A 27,113-nucleotide genomic window follows, 5' to 3' on the forward strand; every position below is an offset into this window, starting at 1 on the left:
AAAAACACAATGCCATTAAAGTGATTTTTCTTTAAAGTACATTTTTAATGGACAGTATACAGTACACATGCCAGTATACACAGTTTGGATTGAACAAAGCCAAAGTTCCTGACTCCGTTGATCTCAAACACTGTTGGACAGGAAAGCACAGCATGACAATCAAAAACCATGTGTACTCCTAAAACACAGGTGTCTGAGTCTCACCAAACAATCTGTGACACTTTTTATGTGCAAAACATCACCTTGAGAAAGAGTGGCTGGAAGTTTCTAAAGCTCATGTAGTTTAGTGATAGTTTCAGGTGGGATACAGCTGCGTTTAAGAACTCTCAGGCTCCCTGAGCTCTGTCTGCAGGGGGAAAGGGCTATTCTGTACGTGTGAGCTGTCAACATGCATGTTAGAAGCACCCCTAGTGAAAAATGCATTTTAGGAAAACATCTATAATGTTTCCCAAAAACAATACATGTAAAACAATTTGTTTCTCAAGCTGTTCGTGATGTAAATTATACCCATGAGCAGGAAACCAGCTCATGGGACAGCATATGTCACTTCTAGGGTATGTGCTACCAATGACCTAATGGGAGCAAGGCATTCTGGGATTTGACAAGGCAGTTGTCCAATCTAAAAATTTCAGATCCCTAACGATCATATCAACTAAAGATCATATTTGGTTGCCTCATTTGCCTGCACATAAACAGCTAATCATTTTGTAAGACCTAGACTTGAAGCCTTCGCTAAATTCTTATGTGCATTACAACATACAGTGTACCTGCCTAGAGGTACGCAGCAAAATGGCACAGGTGTGGTTCACTGAGGATAGGGAAAAACAATGAGCATCACTACACAGCTCTGTCCAACTGACAGTGTAAAGAAGTACAAAACACTGAGCAATGGCTCTGTATGCTGGAGTTTACACCTTCGGAGCCTCTGCAGCAGAGCAGCCAGAGTGCTACTAGCTGGACTAGTGGAGGGCCTCACCAGTGTCCTGTAATGGATGAATTAATTTCAGAGCCTCTGTGTGTATAGGATTAGCTTCAACTTTTTGGGGAGCATAAATTAATACAACCTCCACACCTCCGTCCTGCAGGGGTGCCTTTGTTTGTGTGTGGGGTGTGCTGTCGGTTAGTGAGGGTGTAGGTTTTTCCATTCAGCAGTAACAGCAGGGAGAGCTGGGTTTTTCTGTGTGAGCTAGCTAGCGAACACTGAACGAGACACCGGCATCTTAAAAGGCTAAAGCACTCAAGACATTTATTACCGTGGACGTTCAGAAGCCATGGGGAAATTGAGAGGCTGATGAGGTACCACTAAAAGCTGTCGTCTACGCTTTCGAACCATGGGCCCCATAAAGAGATTCCACAGGACAATGGTGTTGGCAGGAAAAAACACTCACTCTCACACACACACACACACACACACACACACGGACAGGTATATGACATATTGCACTTAGATAAAGGAGCCTTCTCTCCTGGTTTTGTTCATTATCAGCACATTCAGAGGTTCAACTCATTTAACAAGACACTAAAAACATCTTCACTTAAAAAAACATTGGTATATGTACCACATGGCATTTTATAGTGGTATGAGCAACATGAAATATCAGCTGTACACCATACTTGGCAGGAATATCCGTCATATCCTTTATGATTCAGGGCTCACTTCCTTTCATCGGAAACCACACAACACATCTGCTTTAGGATTGTTGAGTTTCTACTCTTCTGCATACATATATCTACATCAGTATCACTATCTGCTGTGTGTTACAGTATCGAAGTAAAACATTCTGCAAAATAAACTCTTGATATGTGTCTGTGTGAGAAAGAACATATTCAGACAGATGTTGTGGTGTGAAAGATTTGTTCCATGTTGATAGGTTATTTTATGCCCAGTGGAAGGAAAGTAATGGAAGTGGTCTGTCACATCTCAGTCCACTGTAAAAGTGGAAATGGATTGGGAAGTGGTAGCATACTGGTCTTTTTTGTCTCCTGAGGGGCGGGGCCTGCTCCAAGGCCCACTGGCTGAGCATGTTTTATCCAGATCCCGGGATCAACAGAGGCCTGTTCGCATTTTAGGACCTCTTTCCGAAACCGTCACCTTGAGCCAATCAGTGTTCCCGGTGGAGGCTCTTCCATGCCCTCTTCTGGTTGCTCAATGAACGAAATGCTTCCGTTTTCCAGAGGGTGCGGTTCTGCAGTTCACTTCAACCAGATTACTGCACCGGCACATCTCCGATCCAGGGCCAGCCTGTGGGAAACGGGTGAAAGCCGGCCAGCAGCACGCGACAGGTCGCAGGCGCAACAGGGAGAGAGGTGAAACCCCAGGTGGACGGCCACCTGAAACGGCCAAAGGCGTTTACGTGAAGTCGAGGAGGAATTAGCAGGACACAGTGTCCACCTCATTTACGGGGAGTCCAAGGACTCTAAACGCAGTCTACAGGGCGCCTCAGGCTCTGGTCTTCATCAGTTTCTTGGCGTGCCACGTCACTCGAGACTCACTCGTCCAAAGCCTGGCTCGCCAGCAAGTCTTCTGGGTAAAAACGGGTACCGATTCGCCAAAATGCCGACCCCCACCGTGATGAAATGTCCTGCTGGAATGAGGTGAGATGTGTCTGCTCGTCCTGCCCGTCCTACCCGTCCGGCCTCAGCGCTGACATCTCTGCCACTAACGCTTTATCACCACCTGCTCGTATGACCCCGCCACAACCCTGCAGCACAGGAACATAAGATATACTTACATCAGCCTCCAGAGAGCCTTTTTGGCAGTGAATTATTGTGTGTATATACTACAAGCAGTGTGGTCTATTATGGATGTGAACTAAAAGCAGTGATATTGTATGGATGTCATACACAGAAGGGTGTGCTATTGTAAAGGTATGATACAAAGAAAGATATGTTATTGTATAGGCGTGATACACACCTGGTGTGTTGGCTGCCGAGGGCGGTGCTTCCCCCAGGACCAACAAACAGTCGCAGGCCCTCCTCTGCAGAGAAGAGCAACAAAGACACCCCTTAAACATGGTCACTGCCACCCGTCAAACACAGTCACTGTCACCACTCAATCACAATCACTCTCACTCCTCGAAGACGTTTACGGTCACCCTTTGAACAGGTTGGGGAGTTCACACCAATGCTGTTGTAAACCAGGAAAGGCTGGTTGCTAAGCAATTTAAAAATATGTGAGTCTTTACAGTGTTGTGCGCGGGGGAGGACATCTGACCTCAGGAAATTGAAGGTTCGGGTTTTTTAACGTGGTTAATTAAAATAGCTTACTGGTCCAACATTCATGTGATTCACCCCACACAGGAGTGAATGGGAGACAAACACACCCAGCATGTTTGAGCTTACTGAGGGAACAAAAGGATCAGGGCTAACTGTAAAAAGTAAGGATGATATCCTGCTCAGTGTTACTGGATATGGCCTGGTGTTGTGTTCAGTGTTGTTTGATATATAGCATGGAGCTTGCTTGAAGTGATCCAATGTGACAGTAGCATTAAATCTGTGCCCATGTACGCCGTGAGTGGGAGAAAAGCTCGTTAGCACTGCCTGCCAGCCTACACCCACAGCATTGGTGTTATCAGGGCTGTGTGAGTGGGCTTACTCTGCAGCTTCCAGTGCCTTAAGCACTCACCAAGATACAGATACCCTCCTCTGATCCCTTTACTCTGAGGTTACTCTATTCTAATATACCTATTTTACTCTATGATTACTCTGGTCTCATGTACCTACTTTACTCTGGGGTTACTCTAGCTTCATGTACTTACTTTAGTGTTACACTCTCCTCATATACCTACTTTAGTCTTCTAGTACACTGTATTCATATACCTACTTCAATAAAATGCTCTTGTGTATTCTCCTTGCTCTCATGTTACACAATTACACAATACACCTCTGATGTGTTACTGCATTACTCTTTCCTCCTGTACCTTACTGTGTTACTGCATTACTCTTTCCTCCTGTACCTTACTGTGTTACTGCATTACTCCATCCTGTACCTTACTGTGTTACTGCATTACTCCATCCTGCACCTTACTGTGTTACTGCATTACTCCATCCTGTACCTTACTGTGTTGCTGCATTACTCCATCCTGCACCTTACTGTGTTATTGCATTCCTCCATCCTGTACCTTACTGTGTTATTGCATTCCTCCATCCTGTACCTTACTGTGTAACTGCATTCCTCCATCCTGTACCTTACCGTGTTACTGCATTACTCTTTCCTCCTGTACCTTACCGTGTTACTGCATTACTCTTTCCTCCTGTACCTTACTGTGTTACTGCATTATTCCATCCTGCACCTTACTGTGTTACTGCATTACTCCATCCTGTACCTTACTGTGTTGCTGCATTACTCCATCCCGGACCGTACCGTGTTACTGCATTACTCTTTCCTCCTGAACCTTACTGCGTTACTGCATTACTCCATCCTGTACCTTACCGTGTTACTGCATTACTCTTTCCTCCTGAACCTTACTGCGTTACTGCATTACTCCATCCTGTACCTTACTGTGTTACTGCATTACTCTTTCCTCCTGTACCTTACTGTGTTACTGCATTACTCCATCCTGTACCTTACCGTGTTACTGCATTACTCCATCCTGCACCTTACTGTGTGACTGCATTACTCCATCCCGTACCGTACCGTGTTACTGCATTACTCCATCCTGTACCTTACTGTGTTACTGCATTACTCTTTCCTCCTGTACCTTACTGTGTTACTGCATTACTCCATCCTGCACCTTACTGTGTTACTGCATTACTCCATCCTGTACCTTACTGTGTTACTGCATTACTCCTTCCTCCTGTACCTTGCTGTGCAACTGCATTAATCCTTCCTGTGCTGTGCTGTGTCACTCTGCCATTGCGCTGTGATACTGGCAGCCTCTCCCCCCTGCTCCCTACCTTCAGCGCTGGAGTCCAGCAAGCTGTGCGTGAAGTCCTGACTCTGCAAGATCTTTTCCACAATGTCATCGGCGTCCACCCGCGTGGCATCGACCCGCTTCAGCTGCGACTCCACCGAGTCCTGCTGCTTCACTGCATGCCTGAGGAGACACCATCAATTATCAACCGGCCCTTCCAGCCAATCACGCCTCCCCGTCTCTGGCCCTCAATAAACAGGCTATAAATGGACATGCTCATCTCAAGTTTCAACACAGACAAATAGGCAAAAGGTAGCAAATTACATTTGGGAAACGCGACCTCTCACTGGCCTTTCTGAGACAGCAGTGCAGTAACTCAGTTTTTCAGGGCGGGAGCTGCAAGGCTTAACGCCATAAAAGCTGCCCTCTCTTCCATGCCAGATGCAGAATATCTGTGAGAGTCTTTCAAACGCCACACAGTGAGGAGAACTCAGGCAGAACGAGCCAAGTCTCTCATCACTTCACACTGATCCAGGATCAGCATTTTCAGCAGACCCTTTCCTACATCCACTTGCCCTTAGTGAATGACTTAGCTGTTCTTTCCTGTAGGAGGAGGGACATTTTAATGACTGTGAAGGTTTTTAATGGCTGCTGTGTGCTGAAGTTGTTCAGTGCCTGTCCAGCACTGTCCACCCTGCTGGACTCAGGCAGCCATCGAACAATTACGCTTAATCTTTACATTTAACGGCAGCCTCTGCATCTGTGGACAAAGTCAAACTCTAAATCCTTCCTTCCGCCGGGAGTCACCTGCTGAGTCGTTCTGACGATGAGGCACTCTTGACGGGGGTGCCTAGGTGCCCCGGGATGCTAGCACAGACAACAGCGGTAGGGAGCCCTGTCCTGGGCTCTCTGTCCTCGCTGGGTTCTAGGATGCTGGCGATGCCGGTGGAGGCGCTGTCCACGGAGGTGTTCCTCCTATGAGTCAGAGTCAGCTCTGATAAGCTGGAGGAGCGGGAGTGTCCCGTGCTGTATCCTGCAAAGAGCCGGAACCATTATAAACACACGCACACACACACACACACATTTATATATATATATGTATATATATGTATGCATAAAGCTATGACCACAACAGGAGTAGCAGAAAAACTTCCATACTGCAGTACTGATATCTGTGTTTATCACATGTGTATTGACAGCTGCCCCCTCCAAATACATCATGAGTGAATGAAGTGTGTCACTTACACTTTAACCCTTCCCTTCCCTACTTCAGTTCACCATCCACTGTTTGGGAAACAGTCCCATAGATTCACATGATACAAGGGTCTGATTCATATGCTGATGATATAATATGCATTAGTGGATTCCCTGCCTTATGTCGTGGGCAGAATCCTGTTCTCTTTAGCACAGACTGGATGAGGACACCCACACGCTCCTGAGCTATTCTTATCTACAGCGCAGCAGAAACTCTGCATTAATGAAACACAAAACACCCTTCCCCCAAACCTCTCGAACCAAAAAGAGTCCGCCCACTCAAAATGCCAGCCCCCAGCCCCTTCGCCTTGAACATCCATGGCAGATTTCTTTATTTCGTGGAAAATGCCTGGAGCAAAAATTATGGGGGCTCCTTCAGACCTAAGCGTCAGGCTCTCCCCTCCGCAGTCCCATGAGAAGGAGAGTGCGGTGCTCCTCTTTTATCTTCAGTTTGCCTATACCTTTCCTGCTTCCCAACCCTATGAGAAATGTCTGGATGTAACTGGCTGGTGATGCCACTGATGAGAGCCCCCCATTATTGAGCCCTATTCTAGAGGACAACAGCCTCCAGCTGAAGGGGACACAAATCTCTTTAATGGGAGGACTGTTGGAGAAGATAATCGAATCACAGCAGTGTAACTGGAGGAGCCTGCTGGCCAGGGGGGTGTTCCAAGGGTTTAACGGCAGAACGATGGCGTAAATCCGAGACCCCCGATCCAATACGAGAGCGACAAGTCTGACTCAAGGCCGTACATGAAGGCACGTCCAGATATGAGGCAAGCAGGGCAGGTTTCTGGGACAGACTCGCAATCAGTCGCAATGCAAATGCGGAGGGCCTCGGGATGGGAGTGCACGGGGTTCGGGTGCAGCATACCGGACACTTTGGACTGCTGGCTGGCATAGCTGGAGGTTCTGGAGTGGCCACAAACTCCCAGGTCTTCCGGCACAGAGGCGCACTTCCCTGGAGGCTCTGCAGGAACACAGGGGGAGAACGGTGGACACCAGCCACTAGGGTGCGCTATTCTCCCATACTGATGGCTCAAAGCAGCCCAGCGATCAATTTTTTAGTTACACATGAACGGTCAAGTTGGCTACAGTCAAGTCAATTCCCATATTTAGTACCATGTGCTCCTTCCCTAGTCTCCTAGGAGTGGAGATAAAGCAAATATCAGTCTGTGACATAGGGAAGAAACATGATCGCAATGGCTGTCAAAAACCAAAAAAAAAAAAAAAAACACGTTTTGAAGGTAACACACTCACTGGAGCTATGTAAGCCTACTCATCTTATATCTTGCATTAGATGAAGTACATTCTAAGCCACAACATCTGAGAAAGAGATGTGAAATATGGAATTCCATGCAAATGCTGATTAACATTGTAAGGGAAATTCACTTAACCAACACCAACACATGGAGATCACAGCAGTATCAGTTAGTTTTATGAGTGTTTAAATGTTCTCGTGCCAGGAAGAAAGGACAAACCTGATACGCTCTGAGCTGGTCCGTGCGAGTCACCTCCCTTTCGGTCTTCATGGAGGCGTTCGGCATCCCCCTGGATCCCGATGTACGTGGCAGTGGAGGGGGGCCTGAAGAACAAGCAAGGGGTGACAAGGGTGCCGAAATGATACATTGCTGACACGACTCCACTTTAACCCAATTACCCGATAATCCCACCACAGCACAAGGAGCACAACGAAAAGTGAGTGTATGGCCGTACAAGAGAGCATGTCCAACCTTGTGGCAACTTCCCCTTTCTGACACAGGGCCATCAAACCTGCAGTGCGTCTGCATCTCATGCAAGAGTGAAGCCCCGCGAACCTTAAAGTGGCTCAACGCTATAAACCAGTCAGACCAGCGGAAAGTAAAGCCTTTGGGTTAGCTCATACAGCTCACTGTATAGTGGATCTGCCCATTAAAGGGGTCACGGAGCCTCCCTCTCCAAACCCCCTACTCATACCTTCACTCTGATCAAAAGCAGCTGCTGATTTTCACACACCCCCTACCCCTTTCTGCCCCCACTGTGTGTCTGCAAAGTCACACGGCTGCTCCACCCACTATGGGCCAGTGCATCAGCTCCACCTGCCGCAGTGAACCGGTCAGCACTCGCCACCTGTTGGCACGCAAGCAACGGTGTGCCAGACGGCTGTACCACCGCAGCTATGCAGCCCAATTCCGCCTTCACTGCACCTCCCTGCTCAAAAGGGCAAACCACTACACAATGCAATGCTGGCTGCTCAATGCCACAGAGACTTTTAACTGGGCTGACTGTGACTGGCTGCATATTGCACTCACTTCCTGGTGCTGAAGCGGAGACATTCGAAAGTGTGCAAAACAAACAAGCACTTCAAAGAGAGGCCTCTCTCTGCTGCGTGTTCACCCGTCCCTTGGCTCTGCGCTTAGGCTTGTGGTTTGCCTTGCAGATAAGAGCACGCCGTGCAACATACAGAGATGCGGTTAGGACTTCACAGCACGCAACACAGAAATGCATCAGAGGAGGAGACAGCACTGCCCCTGTGCAAACACAGCTACCAGCTACCATTGAAGGCTGTTCCCTGAGAATATAACTCAAGCACACAATTTGGTTGGCCACTGACTTTCAGGATAGTTAATTCAAAGCTCCAATTAGACAGACAGACTTAGGACAATTAATGTGAGGTAAACTACAGCTCTTTTGAGGCTGCTGACCAAGTGGCAGGACCTGCTACTCCAGCAGTCTGTCACATCTGTCACTCAGGCACATTTATATTCATGAGCAGATTCCCTCCCTCAGTTTATCTCCATGCTTGTCACATTAAGCTTGGCAGAATGGGAAGAACTCCAAACCAGGCTGCTCTCAATACTGCCTTCAGAGTGAAGCACAAATATTCTTGTTAATTTAAAATGAAGTGCCATGAACCTGCGGTACCAGTCTGGAGAGACACGACACAGCGCACAGACAGAGTACTAGATCCCCTCAGTACAGTACTTGTTTTTGGCATTTTGAGAACTCTGAGAGGCACTTCTGTTTATAGTCAGCAAACTCTAGTCAAGACTCTAATTCCTGGGGGCTTCTGAGAAAATCTGTGTCCTATCTGTGGCGCAACCTTTTGATAGTAGCGTCCGCTCGAATGTCCCTCAAAGTCAGGCCGTAGTTGCCCATTACAGAATAGTCTGTGCAATGGGTCTCTCTATTGAGGGATGTAATCAAAATCGGCGGCTCAGGGCTCTGGAACATGAGGGAGGGTGTATGAATCACAAGCAGCTGCATGCAATTGCTACGGAGGCGACAGCGGGAGAGTGTGGGCTTTCCCCTGCGTGTTACGTCACAACCATGGGTGGATGCAGGCAAGCTCCCTGACCGATGCTGAAGAGGAAACAGAACCTGCGTGACAGCACATCAACCCCCCCGAAGATGCCAGCCGCCAAAGTCTCCTCCTGCCGCTGCCACAGCAAGCTGCCGCTTCGACAGCGAGTACCTTATGCACGACAGCTCTCTTTCTTCCTGGCCAATGCTCAGGGGGAGTCACACTCTAATCAAACACATTTATCTGCAACCCCAATGACATTCAAAGAACTGCTCTGTCACAGACCTGCACACAGTATTCAAGAACATCTTAAATGAGTAAAGTTGCTTTGTTCAAGAACCAAATAATGATTGCAATCTATAATCAAACTAGCATCATTCTCATAGGCTTTTCTTGTTCCACAAAGCATATAAAACCAACAGAATACATAGTTCCCTGCCCTACAACCAAGTGGCTTATAAACTGCAGTGAAAAAAGTTAACTAGATGTGTTTGTACTGTATGTGGTCATTTTTCGTGAAATGATTGCTTCAGCTCATTCATAGAACATTAACGTCACTGTCTTGAAGACAGAAAAGAAAAAAATAAAATACTTGGCCCCCACTAACATTTAACATTTGACCCATGGAAAGTCATCTTGTCTATAGGAAATACAAATCATTTATTGTGATTAATCATTTGTGTTTAATTAAGATTCCTCCTAATCAATGCCTGGCAGGTCTCTTGACAAACAGCGGCTGGTTGATCTTTAAACCAGGGGTCAGCATGTCCGGTGGACTGTGTCAGTCTCTGTGAGAGGAGGCTTGTTTCCCTCAGCCTAAACTCGCTGAGCGATGCCAAGTGTATGAACTCCAGCTGTGTCTCCTCCACACACTCCGCAGACCCCCCTTCCCCTCCCAACCACGCTCCGCCGGGTCGAACGCCAGCCAGCAATCAAGTGCAAGGCAGCTCCGTTGCAACAGTGCAGGAATTCCCAATCTGAGCCAAGACAGGAAGTGACCTCCAAGGAGCGCCTCTTTCACAACTAAACATTTACGAAGCATCTAGGTCTGCTCTATACAAGATATCAATGAGCCAACCAGTGTTTGAAACTGAACTCCTGGTCAAGAGTTCCGAAAGCCACGCCTCCCATGGCTTGTTTAAATCCTTGGAACATCTAATCAGATGAGTTCATTCATGTCACAGGACCTCCCAAGGTGCAATCACATACTTCCGCTTTCACTTTGGCTGTGTTCTTCCTCTGCAACGTCCTTAGAGGCTCTTCTGTGTTCAAAGGAAAACAGGAGGGTGTGCCTTGAAGGTCACGTGACCTCATCTCCTCCAGGAGTAGGAGCACGTGGAATGCAGAGTCAACGGCTCCCGATAATTTAAAAAAAAACAACAACCTTGTGCCCAAATTTCTATGGAAGCAACTGGATTAGCTGGACTCCTGCATGCTTATCTGTGAGACACTTATTCTACCACTGCATACCAAGAGCTCAAAGACTTTCTGTAGCTTTGAGAGATGAAACAGGCTGATATAATGGCTCATACTGTATAAAAGAAAGCATATGTCGGTATGTCACTCTTACTCAAGGTTACAAATGGTTAACACAGCCTCTGTCTGAGAATGTCAGACTGCAAACCCTGCTGGATTTGAACAGGGTCAGACAGGATCGACAGCATTGCCAAATGCCCTCCTTGTCTGCTCATGCCTGAAAGTGTGACCCACGGATATGCAACGCTGCAGCACCCAAAACTGTCTGTCAAGCTGGGTGACGTACAGAAGCGTGACTCACCAAACAGGGGCCGTGCAGGAAACCATCCCTTAGTCTCCAGCTTCTAAAAAAAGACATGCTTTTTTCAAATTCAGGACACGATCTCATTTCTGTTTAGAACAGCCAGGCAGTCTCTGATGGCTTTCGCGCCTCAGATGAAGTTAATGGTGCTCGATTCTGGAAATTTGCGTTAGAATTGAGGGTGACATCTTGTGACCGTGCTTCAATGAAAGCTTGGGAGTAACGCAGAAGCTGCAGATACCGCTGCAGGTTACCAATCAGACAAACTGCACTGCTCAGGGGAGGCCATCTTTACACACACAGAACAACTTGCTTTGAGTCCAGATGAGTGTAGAACTTCTCCAAGTTTTTGTATGTTATGTCCTGAAAACTCATTCAGCAACATAATGTCAGTGCTCATTAAGTCTGTGAAATTATCAGAACGTGAAGCATTTAATCAGAACAAATCAAAAAGCCTTGGTCAAATGTCTGTTTTCAAAGAACTTCAAAGAACTTCAGACAGACATCTTTACTGCCACTTTGACTACATATAATAAAAAAAAATCTACTAAACACTTAGAAGGAAATGTCATTGACAATACACGATACATAACAGATCAGAATACACAGTGGGGTCCAAAAATCTGAGACCACTAGTTAAAATACTTCTATTTTGCATTTGTTTCAAATGTAATACTATTTTTTCATTACAAATGATAATATCAGCTTAACAATTTGAGTGAAAAGTTGAATCTTTGAAAAATGTACATGAATTTGAGAATAATTTAGTATTTGGTATGTCCCCCTTTTGCTTTAATGACAGCATGCACTCGAGCTGGCATGGACTCTACAGGTTTGTGCAAAACTTGATGACCCATGTTTTCCCAGCATGATTTCACAATGTTCCAAAGAGCTTCTGGTGATGTCACAGAATGCTTTGCTTTCTCAGTCTTCAAGTGCCCCCATAAATGTTCAATGGGGTTGAGGTCAGGTGCCTGTGGAGGAAAATCCATGACAGTCAGGACTCCTTGGTCTTCTTTGGTCTTCAAGTAGTTCTTGCAAAGCTTTGAGGTATGCTTGGGGTCATCATCCTGCTGTCTCTGAAGAATGGAATGGTACTTCTCCTTGGTCAGGGTGTAGTCAATTCGGTGCAGGTGTCTAACTCCAGAGTAGGCAAAACACCCGCAGACTTGAATATTCCCACCACGTTTCACTGTCAGTTTAGTACACTGCAGTATCATTCTCTCTCCTGTTCGTCTCCTTACATACACCCTTCTGTTACTGTCATAAATCTCAAATTTGGATTCATCAGTAAATAGGACTTTTTCCAGTCATCCACTGTGAAATGCTGGTATTTCTTAGCCTACCCCAAGCGTTTGGCCTTGTTTCCCCTCCTGAGAAGTGGTTTAGAAACTGCTACACATCCTCTGAGACCATTACAAGACAGCTTTCTTTTGACAGTACTTTTGCTGATTGGAGTCTTGGGTTCTTTATTTAGCAAATTCTGTATCTGTGATGAAGTTACTTTTCTATCTCTCAGGGAACTAAGCTTGATGTATTGATCTTGGGATGGTGTGGTCAATTTTGGCCTGCCTGATCATGCTTTGGATACAACTGATACAGTTTCTGCAAAGCCTTTCAGAGTTCCATGCACTGCCCCCTTAGAAACCTTTAGTCTAGCCATGATTTGACACTGAGCAAGCCCCTCTTTGCTCAGAATAACAATTTGACTTCTGACACTTTCACTTAGGTCTGATACCATTTTACCCACTATCACAATGCTACTTAGTAAGCAATGATCTGCTGGAAACTTGAGGCACAGCCATATTTATAACAGGTGAACACTGGCTGCAAGTTGAGTTACTTGAACGAGCCTCTGGTGAGTACATCAAATCCACTTGAGTGTCATCTGAATGCATGCTTCAATGGAAAGGATACAACTCAAGGAAATCTGACCTTTTGTACAAAGTTAAGTGTTAAGTGTACAGAGTTAAGTTGGACAATGACCCAAATTTGCTTAAATTTGACTGCTGACCTAGAAATAGCGCATAATCTTAAATATTTCTTCTTCATTTTACATGACATAACTTCTCTTGTGTTTAAATGTTTCTGAATCCTCAAACTTTCTGTTTATTTCCAGGTTTACGTAAAAATATTAGAGATTTTCAATGTGGTCTCAGACTTTTGGACACCACTGTATATGTGAATAAAAATGTGTCGGGTGTTTGACAGCAAACGGCTGATTGCGCCTCAATGGCTCAGAGGTAAAGGAAACTGTCTGGCCTTTAGGCTTCCTGCAAGGTAGTCTCACATGCAGGAAGTCTGAATGCAGTCAGACCTTGTGCAGCTCCAAATCAGATACATCCGGCCAGAGGGGTGGGGAGGACTCGCAGAAAGACTGCATTAGATGAACAGCTGCTACATTCTGAATGTGGCCTACTGAGTGCACAGAGCAGGTACGACGCACAAACTGAATGCATACTTTATGCAGACACTTCTCTCACACACTAGCCTGTGAGCGAAATTGAAGGCCTACTTACGCTTTAAAGCAAGGGTCTCCTGACATCAGCTGTGTACTGATCACTACCTGAAACGGGAAAAGAAGGGGATGAAAACACTGTTTATGTTATCTGACCTACACCTTAAGTCAAAAAATGAATTTTGGCATTGTCTGTCCTCCTGAAAATGTATTAAACCATGAAAAGGATGATGTTAGACTCGTGTCAAGTCTTCATCAGGTAAAGATTAATGCCTGGCACTGATCGAAGCATCGCCCTTTTCACATACAGATCACCTCACAGGAGCAATGTGTCTTGGTACAGCACATTCACAGTACGTGACGTGCTCACACTCACCTTTCATACACACTCCTGGGCTTTGACATGTCTGTCGCCCAAAACCATGGGCCGCTCCCTTCATTTCTCACAGTTACCGCCCATCTACGCTCAGCCAAAAATGTGCCGCAACACACACCCCGGCTCCTGGGGATTCTGGGAGCCTCTCCCTTACCTTGAGTATGGAGTTGTCCTGCCGCATGTTCTTGGTGTCGTAACCCTCCAGCAGGCACCTGCGTGTGGTGCTCCCAGAACCCGCGAACTCCGCTAGGTTTAGGTCAGCAAAGCCTAGCTGTGCAAGGAGACAAAGTGACGTCCGTGTCACAAGGATGCAGTGCCCTTCTATCCAAAAAAGTAAACAATATATAAAAATATATATTTAAGGATTTACCACCTTCACTTAAGAATGTGTTCATGGACTTTCTTGTAACATAAGCATGGACAGGAAACTCCTTTATTATCCTTTACTATTATTATTCCTTTATTATTCTAAACACTGTGCTTTTTGGAGTTGCCAACTGTATACTAGACTTGTCTCACTGTGGCCAGTTCTACACTCAGGGCAGGAGTGCTGAAGAGATATGAGCACAATCCTACAATATAATCACACACAGCTGTACTTCACACTGCAAGTCACGCAGTGCACCACAGTGAAGTGGGCACCAAGTGGGGGACAGCCGCTATTCTGCAAACATCATCTGAGCAGATTTCAGGTGCCCAGCAAACCACAGCATGCCCAAGAGAGGTGAGACATAGAAACACTGGCCTAACTACCCAGGCTGTCCCCAGCAGAACCAAGCCAATCTGTTCCACCACAGTGAGCTCCCAGTCATTCAAGGCTGATGACAAGGTTGGGATCAAACCCGAGCCATAGCAATCAGCCTGTGCTCAAAGTGGAACAAACTTCACTAACAGAGACCTTGAAAAACTGAGCTTTTTGACCTGTTTGTTCTAAATGTTTTGTTTTTTATCACTCACCTCAGTTCATGTACCTACAGAACAACTGTATCTGTATGGACAAATGATTTGCTACAGCTATGAAAACAGAAGTTATTTGCTTGGGTGGGTGGATGCAATCTACTTAAGTTGCAATTATTTTTCCAGTCTTATCACTCGGGTTCAGCTGGACAAACAGCACGCCATGCCTTGTCCAAATAGTCAATAATTCACTCCTCAGACAAAGCATCCACTGTGTCATATCGGTGGCCTTGGTACCCAGAACTGCCTGTCCCAGGCAGGAAGTCAGCATTTCGCTGATAACGAGGAGTAAACAAGGTTAAAAACAAAGAAAAAGAAAAGACGGAGGAGCTTGGAGCTGTTACCTTTGCATATGTCTTCCCGCCTTTCAGCTCCTGGCGACAAGACACAAGTAAATGGTCATTAGGTACAACACATGTCAACTGAAGCCCAAAATTAATCTAACTACAATGCTCTCTGTTCGTTTCAGTGAACTTAAAGGAGTATTGACCGTTTTTCCATTTCTTTAACATTATCTGTAAATTTGGCGATCAACATATTCTTAAAGCTCTGCATGCAATGAGCAAGCACCATTTGCATCCATTTGTTAAGTCCAAAGCATACTGTGGTTAGATTAAATCTAACAGACTGAGACTGGATCTGGGCCTTTCATTCAACTGTTAATGTTTGTACTTCCCTTTAAACATTATTTTTAAACAATTTTTTTAGTATTTGCTCAACTTTTTTGCCTCTTTCAGCACACACCAATCATAACATGTAAAAGCAAAACATTTTTTTACAAAGTGGATAAACTAAATAGACTCAAAAATGTTGATCATTAGTGACTCTTAATCTTTAAAAACTGACATTTAAGTTGTATGTGCAACAGGCTCTGAAGATAATACTAGTAAAAGTGTCTGTAAAAACATCAAACAGGAATGTTGGATGGATGGTAAGAGGCACTGCTTAGCAGTGTGAGTCATTCTGAGTTTTGCAAGATGCAGGGTAGTGTACAGGGGAATGATAGCTGTCCACTGGTGGCAAGCTAACCTGCTTCTCATAAGAGCCAGAATGGCTGAAACTGCTTTGTATTGGGATGGTAGTTTCCATCTCTGAGCTGCAAACGGTACCTTGCGCACGGAAACCCGGCACACACAGGGGTCCAGCATTCCTGTGCTGGCGCTGGCGCTCATCTTACACAGGAAGGAGAACTTCTTCCTCCAGCGCACGCAGTTGGCCTGGACCATCTCTCTGTGAACAGGAGGAGGAGGAGCATTAGCATTGTGATCATTACCAATTGAGGAGTGTCTGAGGAGCTTAGATGGTAACCAGAAGGTTGTGGGTTCAATTCCCAAGTGGGCTGCTGCTGTTGTACCCTGGAGCAAGATGCTTAACCTGAACTGCTTCAGCAAATATGTCTAGAGTAACATGTCTAATGTACACTATGCAAGAAAAGCAAACGCATGATGTTGTAACAGATCACAGAACCTCCTGCATAAACACTCAACCACAGATAAATCTCATGTTATCTGACCTCATCTGGTCAAATAATCACCCTCGGTAACTACAAACATAAGGAGCTCCTACTAGTTTAACCTCCAGTTCACAGATGAACTTAAGCCAAAAAAATCTAAATCACAGCAACCAAAGCTTCAGTGAAAAACTTCTCATTTCTTTGAGCAGGCCTGCATTGAATGGAGGTTAAACTGGTGTCTGGTTAATGTAATGCTGAAATCTGGTTAAAAATCTGGGGCAGACCAGACTCCCCGGTGGGACGGTGATGCTCTAGCACCGCTGCGAGGGGCTTCCTCGAGGGACGCGTGAGCCAAAAAGCCATTTTCTGAGCAGAGCACACCCCTCCACCCCTTTCCCGGCAGCACAGCGCTGCCGCGGACGGCTCGTGTGTCAGCACTGGGGGGAACGAGGGGGAAAAGCAACACTGCAGGAAACGCGGCCATCTGGAGACAATAAATACTGTTCACTTAACAAGGTCGGTCCCAGTCCAGCCCGGCTAGCATTTAGCAAGTCCGCTAAGTAACCCATAAACAAACAACAAAGACACAAACGGCAAAGCCTTTTAATCACATCTCTGTATCATCACAGAAAAATAACATTTCTGACTAAAGTCTTACAGTGACTGGTGGTTTCCTGGAACCAAGAAACTCCATTATGACCCAGACTTAAAAGAGCCTCCTCAACTTGCGGAATCATCCATCTGTTCACACCCCTCGGAAACACCGCTGGTCACACTTCAAAAGTGAAGCTACCCTGGAATTAAATGAAACCTCTGTATGACACAGTCTCTTAACTGTATCATTAGGGACCTGACAAAAGTCTCCAAATCCAACTCTGTTACACTTGTTTTTGGCTGTTAAGACAGCAACAGTTGCTCAAAAGGAGAGCGTTACTTTAGGAAAATGTTCCTGTGTCTCATGGGACTTAAAAGTCACACCTTCATAACGGACAAAAAAAACTTTTAAGCCTGAATGAAAGATACATGCTATGACACCATAGCAACATAATAAAACAACACAGCAGACTGTGAGTCTGCAAACGGTGCAATAACAGTGACAAATAATTATGCAAGCTGAAAAATATGCTGCCTGTCGACAAAAACAGATGAATCACTTCTTTTTTTTTGGGAGGCCCAACCATCACAAGGAACTGATTTAGTACATTTTTTTCTGTGAGAGGAAATGCCCCAAATCCAATCAAGTCGGCACACAACAAAATGTGAAATTCACATGTCAAAGAAGACCTATACTCGTATGTGTATATATATATTCCATATACGTTAAAAAAACATTCACAAATTTCCTCCACCGGGAACACCTTGCTGGAGAATGCTTGCGGACACTGGGCTAGCCCCCTCAGCGCCAGCATTGTTAGCAGATATGCTCACTCTTTATGTGTTCAGGGAAGCCTTGGGCCAGGGGTTACACTTCTCCTGGTTTGAGGTTTGTATCAGCCCTGTGCAGCACATTAAACGCTACAAACAATAACATGATGGTGCTCAATGTTTTGGTCATATCAACCCCGTTGCGCCCACTGCTGAACCCAACAGAATGCCAAAAGTATGGTGGGCTGTGCGCTCGCCTCTGTATGACACACTAGCGTCCTTACTGTCATCACATCCGTGAATGATCAATGAGAAGTGCTCAGTTTTGGCCCGAGTGACAGACACTATGGTGACAGGAAGATAAATACCGAGCACATCCTTCTGAGAGAAGCCGCCTGAGGGGACAAATGCTGACAATAAACTGCATTCATACAGGTCCCTCCATCACTTTCATATGTCTCAATGCACTTTTAGGAGTGGGAAAGGCTACAAGTTCCAACCTCCATCCAACTCCAGTCTGATACAGGCCGCTATTTTGTGCCAGAGGGTCACCACACATCAACTACCATAAGAAAGTGGGAATTTATTTAACAAGCCACACATTTCTGCATCAGACATAGAGCTGGCAGCAGAAAAATTACGTTGCATAGTCTGCAGCTTACACAATGAAAACAGAAAATGGCTTTTCTTTTCCTCAGCAGAGAAAATGACGCCTCCACACAATTTAAATAAAGCCTGAAACAAAGTATAAGACAAACAATACACATAATATGAACCCAAGCCTAATTAACCTTTTACGTACAAACTCTTCCGCTACACCCACAAGCTCTTCCCTCTTCTTTCAAATGACTAAAAAACATGAGCAGTTCAAATGAAATAATGGACTACCCTACTGCCTTCCTATTCTCTTCTTCGGATTGGTTTCATCTGAAGTGGGGCACCACGGGAAATCAAGAGGGTATCTGATGATGAGACAAACTATAAGCCTCTGGGTTTTACAGCCTTATGGACTCTGTTATCCTGTTGTCCAGCTGTCGAAGGCCTTCCCTATTCCCTAGAACTCAAAGCTAACCAGGCCCAGCAAGGTCCCCAGCAGGGGTATATAACGTAAAACTGTGCAACCAGAGGGTGTGTGGGAAAGTACATAAAACAGCCAAAACTCCCACTATACACTTCCCCCAGATCAACACAGCTGAGCCTGACCTTCTGACCTCTCATTTTATAAAAGCCACTGCAGTTTGGCCTAACCTTACCAACGAATTTACAGAAAACCATCGGGAACCCAACTTTCTCAATTTTTCACGCTTAGGGGAAAATAGCCTGCCCGCAAATGTCCTGTTATGTACACAGAACGAATGGGTCGTTTGGTATCTTGGGTAGTTTTTTTTTTCAATGTGCAAGGTTGCAATGGCAAGATTAGCTTTCTGATCCTGAGCTGAGTTGGTTAAGAGGACAGCATGCAGAGACGATGGTTGCTTCTTCCACAGGCTGACTCATCAACAGAGTGGACACACAAGACTGGCATTTCATTATTCTTGAGAGTCATCTCAAGGGAAATTCCTCTTGACACAGTAGCAAAAAAGAGGAACACATATTTCTCAGGCATCCTCAGGGGGAAATAGCTGTCCAGAGATTTGTTACCAAGACAGTTCAACTACATTCACTCATGAACGCAGACAGATGACAGACAGATGACATTGACACAGAATGGATGGTCCCGTGTTGGCCGTACTTTGTCTTTAATATGTAATCGTGGCTCAGCAGTGTTTCACAACAGGACACTACCATCATATTCAGCATGCATCATCAATTACAATATTTCTCCTTGTACCATTTGGCTTGATTGGCATTTCCACCACATCAATTGCAATGCCCATCAGACACCTCACTTTTCGATCTGCAAACACCAAACAGCTGAAATCAGAGCTTCAGTCCGATGCTGTTTTCACATACCAATACCTATGGACCCACATACAACTACATTTTGTATGCTATGTAGTGAGTGTTTATCCATGTGAGTTATGCCATTCTAGTATGAATAAATCAGGAATACACTTCATGAATCAACAAAATGTGGTACAAAGATGGTTATTTTCAGCTTCACCAGCCTATACATAATTATTTTTTCACTCACTAGTCAATGCCTACACCTCCCAGAATGCCATGGGCTACTCTTTGTATCGGCTCCAAACACCTGTGAACACTTTCTCTCCTTTTCTCTCAATTTCTTCAGTCACACCTATCCTGACTAACTTACAAGGTCCAAGAATCACTCACACACTGTATAAGATTCTTTGTACTGTCAAGACCCACAACAACACAAGGTCATGTTTTTTTCTGGATCAATGCTGATTCACTGATCAAAGGGAAGAAAGCATTGCTCATGCTAACCTACTTAACTACACAAGCAGGGACCAAACGGACATGACGAAATACCCTCACTATAGCATAAAAGATCAGTCTGACCACTCGTTTAGCTGTTGCTCAAGCACAGCATGACAAAACAGACCTTACACTTACACATACACTGCAGGCCTTCCGGGAGCTGAATGTGATTGGAGGAGGGTGTCTGTGACTCATCGCTCCCTCCACGTAAGCCTGGCTTATGGGAGTTCCTTTAGGAACCCACAGGGAATGATTCACACCAGAATGGGAGAGAGCTGAGCTAAGAGAGTGACGGAATTTGGCTGCATGAACAAGATGTCACACCTAGCAACGATAATAACTATTGCACTGATTATTTAAAAAAAAACAAAAAAAAAACAACAAAAAATACAAGGAAAAAAAGAAAAGGTGTGCAAAAATTGGCTGAGCTAGCTGACTAAGGACTGACTGTTACAGCAACCTCATCATCCAACTAGAGTGTGACAAGTGACTGACACAGATAAATAACTGACAGGTGAAGAGACAGAGACAGACTGCCTGAAGAGACAGTGTCTGCGGACACTTCCACTGACAAACAACAGCAACACAGCAAGGAAAGAGAAATAGCCAGACAGCCTGGTACAAACAGCAGCACAAAAAGTGGAAAGAAATAGCCAGGCAGCTTGGCAGAAAAAGCAGCACACCAAACGGAAAGAAATTGCCAAGCAGCTTCGTGGAAACAGCAGGAGATTTTGTAAGTGCCAGACTTCTGCTCTGTTCAAACCACAGTGCAAGCTAGCAACAAAATAGCTAGCTTAGAAAGTAACCTACATATTGTGGATAGTGAAATGTATGACAACTGACTGCAAAACTCAAGGTGAGGGTCAGGTAAGACTCTGAAGATAAGCTCATTTAATGTGACAGATATGCTGACAGCATACTTGCTTGCAGTTTTCAAAACTCACACTGTATATTCCTGATTTAGCCCTTCTTTTCTACCCAGCAGAAAGTCTTAAGTTATAATAAACTGAATTCATGGCAAGAGCACATGCAGCAGGACCTTAGCCCCCACCTCAGATGTCATTAATGACATAGTGAACTGTGAAAGGACAAGCCCACATCGCAGCCATTGAACCAAAGACCCCAATCATTAATCTCTGCTAGACTTTAACGCAGGCCTAAATGTCACTGTTTAGTGCAGTCTTGTTTACGCTCATCCCTGACAGCACCCAACCACTGACCACAGGCCCCCCTCAAGAACACTTCTAAGGTTAAGCACCGACCTCTATCAATCAGGTCTAAGAGGCACCGCATACCAAGGTTCTAGTCAACAAAACAGCTACAATTAGATTAGTAAAAGTCTGGCATTACCACTCCACAGAAGCCAGCTAAAGATCAACCTCAAAGGCTGAAGCTCAGCTGCGAGAAGCTACTGCTTTTAGTAAATCAATGTTCTAAAATACGGATTTTAAACAGAGACTTGCAACACAGCTGACTCAGTCTGATATGACCTCTAGCAATCAGTGTTGGTTACAAAATAAACAACAATGTATGTTTGGACAATTGCACCACCTGACATTTTTGCACTGAGTGACAAAAACTCCAAAAATGAATTTCCTCTCAATAAAATGAGAGTGGTTCCTCATAAAGGGGATATGGTATAATTATTTGATATGTTCCATATATTGATTTAATCTTTTAGGAAAATAATGGTTTCGGACACAAAAAATGCACATCATGTCATTGACGCATACACACACTGAAAATGGCCCTAAGTGCCAATCTGCGACAAGAATTCTCAATTAACACGTCCAAAAATTCACAAGAGTTATGACAAGCTAGGTATTAAGGAAAATAATATGATTGCATTTTGTTTTGTTTTTACATTTTGATTAAATTTCAGGTGACCAAACACAATTTTCTGATTAATCTTATGACTAACATCCCAGCATTGTCATGGAAGAACACATTCAGGAATGCTTTCAAAAAGGGGAAAATGAGTGTTAGAGCAGGGCAAGTTTATATATTCCAACAGGTGCAGGGCATCTCATACGCATGCCTGCTGCTCCACTTTCTCTCTCAGCTGGCATTTCGACATGAAACAACAAGACTGGAAGAACCTGTCTCTGTCAAACATGCTGCAATGTGGGGGAGAGCTTCGATCAATCTGCAATCCCTATGAGCAATCACACTCGGAGAATGATTCATGCCTAATCCTCGTAAAGTGCCTTGTAAATCTCTTTGGCACAGTCATAGAAGTGAACAACGTGGTAAGTACTGTGTGGTACGGATCGATGAATTACTGCCACGTTGAAAAATATTACAATCTGTACAAGCAAAGACAGTGAAGAACCGCCTTCCCTCCCCAACCTCAAACTGCAGACACTTACCGAGATATGGATCCGGATATACGTACACCAAATTGAGTCAAAAACGTTTATTGAGGAAATAATCCAATCATCCATTCCGTGTTCATAGACTTGACTTTCACAACGGATACAGACTTCGTGTAACCACGTCTGTCTCGCAACAACCACATCAAAGAAGGTTTGAACCCAATAACTAAAGAACTCCAGAATGTCAATAATCGATATTATTACCACTGAATACTGCGCATATTAGATATGTACACTTTTGTTAACCACATATATTTTAATATTCCACGTAGCGAAGATCGCATGTTTGAATCACCGGACCCCTGCCCACCCCCACCTCCCTGCATTGCATGAAATTCGAGGTCTCTCAATGTCAGTCATGACTCTGTGCTGCATTCACTCACCCTGTCCGCAACAAAAAAATAAGAATATCGATGATCTATCTGTATTATTTTACTGATTTTATTTTATAATACTGGGATTGTTTTGTTCAATTATTTAATATTGCTTGCTTTAATGTTTGACCTTTGTAAAGTTATCTTAATTTTGCTTTCATTTTAAAACGAAACACTGCAATTCTTCAGGACGAGGAGGGCACACAAATCCGCTTGAAAATCTCGCTAATGTAGATGTAGCTACTCCAGTTCTGCCGCTGAAAGGAGAACCTAAGTCACTATGGAGTCAAGCTGACAGGAACACAAAAACTCACTCACACGATCGACCCAAATCTATCACAAGATGCTGGCAGTTTCATATCATCCCTTAAATCACGGAGTTGTTTCCCCCCGTGAGCTACTTGTTGACCTCAAGTAACAATCGCCAGCATACTACTTCAAAAACCTCTAGCCTGACACAAAATGAGATCTACAAATAGAAGGTCTATATAGATTATAATACTTAATGCCTAATATACACATAATTGGCAGGTAATGGCTTCTCCAGTCCGTGACACGAAGTCATTCGATATAATGTAGAATTAAAAATGAACTATTCAGAGGTTATGCTAACATTCCACTAACGTAAATACAAAGTAATTAGCACTGTCTAGTCTAGGCTCCCTGTCTCCCTAGGCTGTCACATATTTAATGTTCACATTTTCCAACAGAGGGACGCGACCCATGGCCTCTTCAGATTGATAATGCAGAGATCTAACGTTACCCCGGTATTCGGATCTGGTCCTGACACAGCTACCACGCAAGATCACTTAGTTCCACGCAAAGGACGAATTTAACAACATAATTTAACTGACGTTGGCTAGCTACACAATCTCAATTTCAAGAAGATAATCTAGATAGCACAGGGTTTAATAGCATTCAGGGACATCATAATCTTTACTTTTGTTGCTTATAATCTAACAGCAAATTTACTGCGCCGCCTGGGAATTACCATGACAACGCACCTTCCACTAGGTGCTAATGCAAAATTAGTTAGCTATATAAAGCTATAGTATTAGCTTCAAAAGCAACTTCAGACACGTCAGCTAGTCTAGCTAGCTGATGTATGGTTAACTGTTTGTTAGCTTTGCTTTGCCAAAACCATTCGTTGATGTAAAACAGCTATGAAGATCCAGTCTAGCTAAATTATGAAAAACTTAAGGTACGTATGATAGTCTACATAATGTTGGCTTATTTTCTAAATTTTAGCTGTAAAACTACACTTACTCAGCTAACACACCTACAAGAGAAACACAAAGCACAGTTTAGCAAGATCTAGCTATACTAGCTAATTAAAAACAGTCTTCTTACCGAGACGACTCCTCGGAAAACCCACCGTCAAGAAGCCTGACTTTACAAAACAGAACACCGTTGACAAAGGGAACAGAGGAGAGCTCATCCAGCTCGAAATCAATTCTAAACTTGAATTTCTTTTTCTTCATCATGATGAAAGCCATCTATTGCGATCTGTGCGTGGACAGCTTCCTTGAAATGTCAGCCCCCAGCAGCAAGAGCAGTCAGTATTGAGTTGAAACATTTACACCCCCATGATCAGGTACCTATTCGCACTAGACAACGCAAAGAGCGGAAGAAGTCCTTTTTTGTAGCATGGAATGAATACTCTATTCTACGAACACTCTCTGCGTTTGATTACAATTGGTCTAAAGGATACATGTGACCACTTTACACCAATAAGAGTGTACAGCGATGATTTTAATGGAAAAAAAGATTTTATGACAACCAAAGGTTGAGCATGACGTTTGATTGTTACGTGCTTCAGTGTGGCTTGCTGGTTTAAAGTTTTGGAAGTCGAGATGCAGTATGTTTTGGGGAAATAGAAATGCCAGTGTAACTAGAGCTAACTATCTCGCTAGTCATAAAAAACGACATTATAAAATAATACAAGTGGGAAGAATTATGAATTAAACAAGTACGAATATCAGTCTTACAACCATATAGCGGATATTCAGAATTGTATTTTGGAAACGTTTGGATAATATCTTTAACATCACCCCGATTTGGACTAAGCGACATATTTTTTTCTCCACCCTACCCCCTGCGGGAGGCACAGCTGTCGTTCTTGAATCTCAACAAAGACACATTATAAGCAACACTGACATGAAACCATTTTGAACATGCACACATTTACATGTCACAGAAACCATCTGCATTACTGAGACGGTAACAATTCATGCTTAGCTTTAGGCTTAGGAAGTAGGTCAAAGTCGGGTCATTTGTCACAAATAGTGAAACATTCTATTCAGCATAATTAATTTGCATTCAAAGTGATTCAAATTTATTGTTGACTTTCTCTGGGAGGTGCAGGAGTTTAGTGGCCGGCACTACATGCTATCGACAATACGAAGAGTCGAATGCCCTCGCAAAAGGTCCAGCAAGTTATTTCACAACACTCGTCATCTTAACTGAACTGGTCACGAAAACCCTTGCAGACTTACCGAACAGAAACACTGCACGCGTATCGCTAAATTACAGTGAACTACCAAGACTCTGCACACTTGCGATTCTGCTTCAGTGAATATTCAGAGATCACATCCTCGTGCTGAGAAATTTTGCCTAAACAGTTTGTGGTAACAGTTGGGGTCAAATTTTGACGATGCTTTGTTATCGTTGTGCTAAATGAATCTGTTGTGCATTAAGACCGTATTTTCAATACAACCACCACACACAAAGAAGAGGGTCATTCTTAGTGGTACAATGATCAAGGTCGTGGCCCCCCCCTAGTGGATATGTAGTAATACTACACGCTTTTTCAAAATGGGGGAAAAGTAGACATTTTACTACCAGGTCAGCATTGTGTGACATAACTTGTAATTTATGTCGATCCACATTAAAAACAATTTCTAGCGAGATTTCTCTGACGCAAATTCAGCAAAGACATAAGGCAAACAAATCCGTTAAAACCGAATGTACAGAGATTAATGACTGCTTTTCGAAAGACTTACTGAAGAAAAAAGGTTGATATTGTCAATGCTTTACAGTCAGTTTAATCCAATGTGACTTGCCGATGACATAAGATTTTTTTTTCTTTAAAAAAACTTAGTTAATGCAATAAATATAAATGTGCACTTGTCGTACAGTCTTAACCTTTTCCTTTAGCTAGTATGCTTTTAAATTGATTAATTTAAGAATGGGGTGGGACCCAGGTCACGCAATGCACACTATCTCAAAATTACTGACTTGATGTGTGTGTGTTGCTCTCATAAACTGCAAGCAAGAAAAGGAAGAGAAATGTGGTATAAGATCCAAACAATATGCCCCCTCAGTGTGCAATCCATTCTTTACATAAGTAGTAATCGTGAAAAATAAAACAGGAGGTTTTCCCATGTCGCACAAAGTGTTGGTAGTAGGTACGGCAACATTATCAACCAGACTGTCGATAATGGCTGTACTAGTACAAATAAAACGAATTCTATCTGCAAACGAACCTCTCACCAATCAGTGTTTCAAGTCTTAAAACAATTATGGACGTCGAAAGGCTTGTTCAGAGCGAGACAACTCATTAGTGAGTTTTACCACAATAAATTAAAATAATTCACCGTGTTTCACTCGTGGGACAACTCAAGTGCGCACTAGGCAAGGCTGAGCGCAAGAAATGCAACACTCCTTGTTTCAGAAGTTTCCCCCTGCGTACAGCTATGAACACGTCGTCAACAACCACAAAAAAGGGGAAGTTACTGAATTCGCTACTTGTACTGTAAATACAAACAGAATACCGTAAATCCTGTAAAGAACAGACATCGTTGTGATGGTAAAATGGAATATAAAGGATATGTCGTTTACCAATCGGGGCACATCTTCATGGTTTAACGCAGTAACCTGCCTTTGGTATATCATCGCAAAACAGGCAATTCTCCGTTTCAATACTGGGCTTTAGTCCCACCCTCTTCCTCCAAGGATCGCCTCAACACAACGAACCCGTGTATTTTATAGCAAAATACAGGGCCATACTAAAAAGGCTCTGGTTTTCGGATAACGAGTATTTCACAGGGTTACCGTGTAACCGATAACAAATAGGGAGGGATTAACGAGCTACTGTAAACTATCGTCCTCGCGTCGCAGACTGGATTCCCTTATGCACGCTGCAAGTAGTTGCTAGTTTTCCACCTTAAAATATTATTTATTTATTTACCTATCTGGGCCTGT

The 27,113-nt window shown here is 44.0% G+C and overlaps 1 protein-coding gene across 2 annotated transcripts; it reads right to left on the reverse strand.

Moving 5' to 3' along the window:
• Positions 1–87: 87 nt before the first annotated feature.
• LOC118795367 (protein FAM102B-like) lies at positions 88–26,816 on the reverse strand. Of its 2 annotated transcripts, none has more exons than XM_036553809.1 (11): positions 24,261–24,442; positions 16,068–16,188; positions 15,303–15,332; positions 14,156–14,272; positions 13,687–13,733; positions 7,589–7,692; positions 6,982–7,077; positions 5,661–5,886; positions 4,897–5,036; positions 2,915–2,978; positions 88–2,702 (listed from the first exon to the last, which is right to left on the reverse strand). In XM_036553809.1, exons 1-11 carry the CDS (start codon positions 24,404–24,406, stop codon positions 2,660–2,662), a joined length of 1,134 nt encoding a protein of 377 aa, XP_036409702.1. In that variant the 5' UTR covers positions 24,407–24,442; the 3' UTR covers positions 88–2,659. The 2 variants fall into 2 exon arrangements, with proteins under 2 accessions (XP_036409702.1, XP_036409703.1); XM_036553810.1 differs by lacking the exon at positions 24,261–24,442 and adding an exon at positions 26,751–26,816 and having other exon boundaries at positions 89–2,702.
• Between the last annotated feature and the right edge of the window lie 297 nt (positions 26,817–27,113).

This window comes from Megalops cyprinoides, chromosome 20, assembly GCF_013368585.1.
Source record: "Megalops cyprinoides isolate fMegCyp1 chromosome 20, fMegCyp1.pri, whole genome shotgun sequence".
Lineage (NCBI taxonomy): Eukaryota > Metazoa > Chordata > Actinopteri > Elopiformes > Megalopidae > Megalops > Megalops cyprinoides.